The following is a 6,000-nucleotide window of genomic DNA, read 5'->3' as shown; positions in this document are numbered from 1 at the left end:
TAAACTTTAAGTACTATTAATATGTTGTTTTTCTCCATTTAAATAACAGATATATATATATATTGCTCTATTATTATAATATTGAGCACTCTTTTACGCACAAGAGCTTTGTATTATTTTGATATAATACATAACCAATCAATATATATATATATATATATATATATATATATATATATATATATATATATATATATATATATATATATATATATATAAATATATATATATATATATATATATATATATATATATATTTAAACAATATAAATAATTTAGATTAATATATACGACTAATTTAAAATAATATTATATAATTTATAATATATTCATAATATAATATTACTAATGATATATAACAACTATATATGTTATGTTATAATAACTAAAAACGATATAGATATAAATATTATAGATTAATATATACGACTAATTTATAATATTATATAATTTATAATATATGTAATATATTTCTAATAAAATATTATTAATAATATATATAACTAGTAATTATTTCAAATAAATTGTAAAATAGGCTTTTTACAAAACTATAACCTTTCCTTTTTCAAGGTCAACAAGCAATGGAAAAGTCCATACTTGATTTTCCGCAGTCTCATAGACCACATCAAACAAAGTTTTTTTTAAGTTAGGAGTTGACTTGTTTACTCGAAGATCTTCACCTGTATACCAAAAGTATTTTTTAGTGTCGATTTTCATTATTTTATGTTGAATAAATTTCCCAACAAGATAATTAACATCATTTATAAATGACAGCCAAGATGTTTGTTTTTTGTTGATTTGCTAATTGAGACAGTCTTGCATTCTTTAATTTTTCACTTAACTCTTCTTTCTCTTTTGCAATCAAAATATCTCGTTCTTTTCTTTCAATAAGAACAACTCTTCTCTCAATGGGCTCTGGAAAAGTCCTTGTTCTAATAACTGATTGTAAATTACTGAACAACTCATAGTTTGTTAAGTCTATTCGCTTACTACCATGCATTTTAGTTTTTTAAAAATATTTAGGTTCACATTTAACTTCCATAACATACCTATAAAAATCCAACTGAGCTCTTAATATTTTTTTGCTTTTAAATGTGTCAACTAACAAAACATATTCATCATCTGCTTCTTTTGAGGTCAGCCACACCTTTGTCCTCAATTTTAACAACTCATTAACCGATTAAGCTTTTTTTAAGAAGGCTTTATCTTCAGCTGTTTTTTTAGCTTTATGCTTTTCAGACAACCTTTCACTCATTTCAAACTTTAATTCTAAATGACGTTGTTTGTATTTATCTTTCATTTTAATAAAGTTTGTTGAAGCTTTTTTTAGCAATGAGTCACGCTCATCTAAAGTCTTTTTATCCAACCAGTCTAGTGTTTTATTTTTATACCACATAGTATAAGCCTGTATAGTTTGTATTTTGACATTTGGCTTTGTACGAATTAAAAGATCCAATACCGCAAAGTCACTTTCTGACGCTTTGTTTGTTGTTGGAACATTCTCTGCAGCCTTACTTATATTATCAGAAGAATGCCAATATTTACCTCCAGGAAGTTGATCAGCAGATTGTCTTTCCAGAACAACTAACAAAGAATGACAAATTACTTCTAATGTCTGCTGTGTTAAAATATTTAAATCATTGTCATTAGTCTCTTCAAATAATTTCTCATACAAAATATCTTTATGAATATTACCATCACTTGGACTGAATATAGGTGTTTTCGAGATCATCATCGATGATGCATTTTTACACAAATCTGAAAGTTTCATTTTTAGGGTTAACAAAAATGGATTCATATCAAGAATACTCTTTTGTGATTCAATTATCCGCCAAAGTGGACCTGTAATTATTTTATCAACTATTCCAAGAGCCTGCACTTCTGCTAAATATAATTTGTTGCTAATATCTTCTTTAACTGCAAGTAAAAGATTATTTTGATTTGGCCAATTTTTAAGAAACTCTAAAATATCTTTTGAATGAAAATACAAAGCTGCAGCATTATAATATAATATATTAAATCTGTTACCAACATAGGGTGCAAGCATACACTTACTTTGTCCTTTACCAGCAAGAAATGCATTAAATTACCCAGCAACTCCAGCTTCATCACTTCCCCTTACATGAAAAGCTTTACATGCAGTTCTTATTAATCTAGTGGCACCTGATTCAGCAGTATTGAATGCGAAAATATTTTCATAACTAGTACTTAAAACTAACTTTTCAAATGAGTTGATTGTTTTATCAGTTTCTATTGCAAAGTTAGATAATAAATGCAATTTGCAAAAAAAATTAGACATTTCAATGAAATCTGCTTGCTCGCCTTTTTTTAAACCTTCCCAGTTCTTTATAACTTTAGGCAGTAACTTTTTCCTCATATCTTTAAGCTTTAAATTAAACAGTGGATTAACTGGCCCAAGATCAGACATTATAGTTTTAAAAGAACATACAAGGTTAGAAAAATTGTTTTCCTTGCTGCTACTTTCTAAAATGTCACATATATCATCTAATGTTTTGATTAACGCATTAATAGTACAATCTGCATCACTACCAGCCATTTCACATAATCCAAAAGATAAAGTACTTCCATTTGTGGTAGTAACTTGGAAATTTTGAAAATGTCTATGATGTTTAGTGGTACCGTCACTGTGAAGACAATTGCCTGAATTAATTTCTACAGTGTTTATCATTTCTTCTGCAACTTGAAGTTGAGCAAGTGCTAAAGCCTCAGTCATAAATCGAGATTTTGTACCAATTGAGGGAAGCTTCTCTATATCTATCTTTGCTAGTTTTTTTAAAACAATTGTGATAACTTCATTAACTTTGTTCATGCTGACATTCAAAGAAACTAACTCCATAATAACTTCTCTTATATCATTAGAATACCTTCCGTTTTGAAATGTTATTATTCTGCAATCATGGAGAAGAGAACTTAAATTAAAATCTTTATTTTCTTTGCTTAATACTCTAGTGTTAGGAGAGTTGGTATCCTTTTCAGGATTATTTAAACTGTTAGAAGACAAATTTTCATGTTTATTTACTACCATGCTAAACTTCTTGTTTACATAATACAATTTTTTGCATGTAATTCTTTTTTTCTCATGAAGGAGTGCAACTTTATTGTCACTTTTTTCAAGTTTAACAAAATTTTAACTCTTTTATGAAGATTTTTAATGACTTTTTGGCGCTACTCGACTTTCGCACCCCCCTTTTTTTATGATTGATTCTGATAGAGAATTTTATGCTGATTAAGAATCGTATAAAAACATAGGTCTCAAAATCAACGGAAAGTGCTCTAATCTGAAGTTGAAAGTACAAAAATATACGAAAAATCCCTAATATTCGCCATCTTGAAAAGTGACTTTTTTTGTTTTAAAAGTTATCATTTTAAAGTACCAGCTACCTGGTTTTTACTATAAAAAAGTGTCTTTTGACGCGATGCTCTTTCGAGTGTAATTAGACAGACAGGCGACGTATAAAACATGTTACTCTTGTGAAACATATAATTCCTTCTTGTGAATTTTAGTTTTATAACAGAACTTTAAACTATTTTTTCAGAAAAAATTGTTTCCTAATATATAAAGCACAAAGTTTGTGTGTACTTTATACAAATCTAGTTTTGATCCGAATCACAGCAAATTTTGTACAGACCCCTCATTTTACCTGGAAAAGATCATAGGCTGCTTTTCGTCTCATAACTTTGACCCTAGGGGATACTTTATTTACTAGGATTCCCCTAATTTGCTACACTAGATACCCCTAGGAAGCAAAGTCTCACAAAGTTATCTGTAGCAAAAATTGTAATTGTGACTTTTCTATAATATCTTTTTAAGTATATTTTGGAGATTTTCATTTTTATCCCGGGGAGCGCCGGATACTAACCAGCTAAATACTATTTAAAAAGGTAATTGAAAAGAACTTTTATCAAATAGTAAAAATGGGATTCCTAAATATTCTTTGCAAAAATGTTTTTAATTAATTTGTGTGGCTATGAAAATAGCCGTTTTGGAAATACAAGATCCTCGGCATGAACTATAAATGTATGTTACGTTCGAAGCACACAAAAAGCTATAAATGGTAGCCGTCAAACAGGATATGCTGTAACAACCTGATCCCAAAAGTGAAAAAACCGATGTTCGGGAAACCTCTGCATCCACATAAATTCGGATAAATAATCAGCAACCATTTCGCGGTTAGTTGGCCCCATCATTGATTTAAACTTAGATTTGGCTCGACACCACATAGCTTCCACGTGATTTGTCGTCACGCCTGTCTGCGGATCTACAAAATTGAGGGTATGGTTAACGGTCCCATGTAAATATGCAGGAGCTTGCATATCATTATATGCTCTCCACATGTCACTCCAGACAATAGAACCAGGAAGTATCCATTGATGTATGATTGGAATCAATGTTGCAGCATCGCGATTTTGGACAGGAACTAAAAAGCCTTTCTTTGTTGCAGGTTCATATCCACCAAATATCCACTGCTGCGGGATTATTCTACCAACTTGATATTTTCTTCGACAGAAAACAGATTCATCTACTTCAACAATACACCCTGGACCGCCAATTGGATCAGGGTTATTGAGAAAATATGAGACGCAAATATCTCTGCAAAATTGATTCCAATCAACAATGGTGTCATCGCTTCCAATATTTAGTTCTTGCCTTATATCGCTTATTGATAATCCCCGACTCTTAGCCGCACTTCTACTCCAAACGTATGTTAAGCCTAATACTTGCCACAAGTGTAGATGGGATTTCTCAAAGAAGCTCCCTTTTCTTATACTGAAGGGTCTTTTGCAGCGCTTAACTGGACATCTCCAAATGACTTGATCGATTGATCTATTATGTACTTGTTGTGTGCAGGGCACGTTACATACACTTCAATTCATCCTTTCAGCGAGTAAACCATAAGTTCTGCACCAACGAATTGTAGCTTCTAAATTGTATTTGAATTTTGCTCCTATTTCTGTTAAGGAAAGAGAGTCAAAATCGTTTACTGTTGGTCTTCGAAGGGCCATGATATTTATGTAAATGAATTTACAAGAAATCTATTTATGAAACATTCCTTTTTATACAACAGGCACGATGAAAATAAATTTTTACGGGGGGTTTAACTAAAAGTATGAGAAGAAAAAGTCAACAGTTTTAAATATAAATATTTTTAATATAAACAATTTTATACTATCAAACTTATTTCAGTATATAATCAATAAAAGAATTTTACAACTTCTTTGATAAATATTTCAAAAGATATTTTAGACAACAAAGTAATAATCCCAGTTAAAGCAAATTTGCGTGACAATTTAAACTTGAATGAATTCTCAAAACGTTCCATAATTGGAAATCTTTGTTATAAAGTATAAAAACCAGGTAGCTGGTACTTTAAAATGATAACTTTTAAAACAAAAAAAGTCACTTTTCAAGATGGCGAATATTAGGGATTTTTCGTATATTTTTGTACTTTCAACTTCAGATTAGAGCACTTTCCGTTGATTTTGAGACCTATGTTTTTATACGATTCTTAATCAGCATAAAATTCTCTATCAGAATCAATCATAAAAAAGGGGGGGTGCGAAAGTCGAGTAGCGCCGACTTTTTTATAAAAATCATTTAATTCTTTTATTTCCTTACCTTGTTTCTTTTTTAATTGATGAATCTTTGCTTTATTACTTGCATGTAATAGTTTATATGTCCTCCTAGGGTCGTTAGATGCAATTTTTTTTTTCATATTACTAATACGAACATTAGCAGATTTGAACTTATTTATACAACCAGATGAAGCAAGTTTCAATTTTTTAAAACAGTTTTTCGAGGTTTGTTGGTTCAATTTTCTTTTTTTACCCTTCGTTTTATTTTTTTCACTTGATATGCATAATTCACAACTAGTTTCCGAAATAGGCGGTTTAAAGAGCATCAGATTATATATATCTCTTCTTTTATTGTTTTTTTTTAAACGATTTAAATTTATCTACAACAATTTTAATTTTGTTGTA

The 6,000-nt window shown here is 29.7% G+C and overlaps 3 protein-coding genes across 3 annotated transcripts; all 3 read right to left on the bottom strand.

Moving 5' to 3' along the window:
• Positions 1-829: 829 nt before the first annotated feature.
• On the bottom strand, positions 830-2,047 carry LOC149876948 (uncharacterized). The gene has a single exon (XM_090074876.1). The coding sequence runs from the start codon at positions 2,045-2,047 to the stop codon at positions 1,181-1,183; it is 867 nt and encodes a 288-aa protein (XP_089931002.1). The 3' UTR covers positions 830-1,180.
• On the bottom strand, positions 854-3,046 carry LOC149876947 (uncharacterized). The gene has a single exon (XM_090074875.1). The coding sequence runs from the start codon at positions 3,044-3,046 to the stop codon at positions 2,087-2,089; it is 960 nt and encodes a 319-aa protein (XP_089931001.1). The 3' UTR covers positions 854-2,086.
• Positions 3,047-4,083: 1,037 nt separating this feature from the next.
• On the bottom strand, positions 4,084-5,025 carry LOC149876946 (uncharacterized). Its single transcript, XM_090074808.1, has 2 exons — positions 4,914-5,025; positions 4,084-4,832 (listed from the first exon to the last, which is right to left on the bottom strand). The coding sequence occupies exons 1-2, from the start codon at positions 5,023-5,025 to the stop codon at positions 4,084-4,086; spliced, it is 861 nt and encodes a 286-aa protein (XP_089930934.1).
• Between the last annotated feature and the right edge of the window lie 975 nt (positions 5,026-6,000).

The sequence above is a fragment of the Hydra viridissima genome, unplaced genomic scaffold (genome assembly GCF_058129835.1).
Source record: "Hydra viridissima isolate aposymbiotic clone 2 unplaced genomic scaffold, HvirCarnegie_v1 scaffold_17, whole genome shotgun sequence".
NCBI lineage: Eukaryota > Metazoa > Cnidaria > Hydrozoa > Anthoathecata > Hydridae > Hydra > Hydra viridissima.
This window is presented reverse-complemented; position numbering and strand designations above follow the sequence as displayed.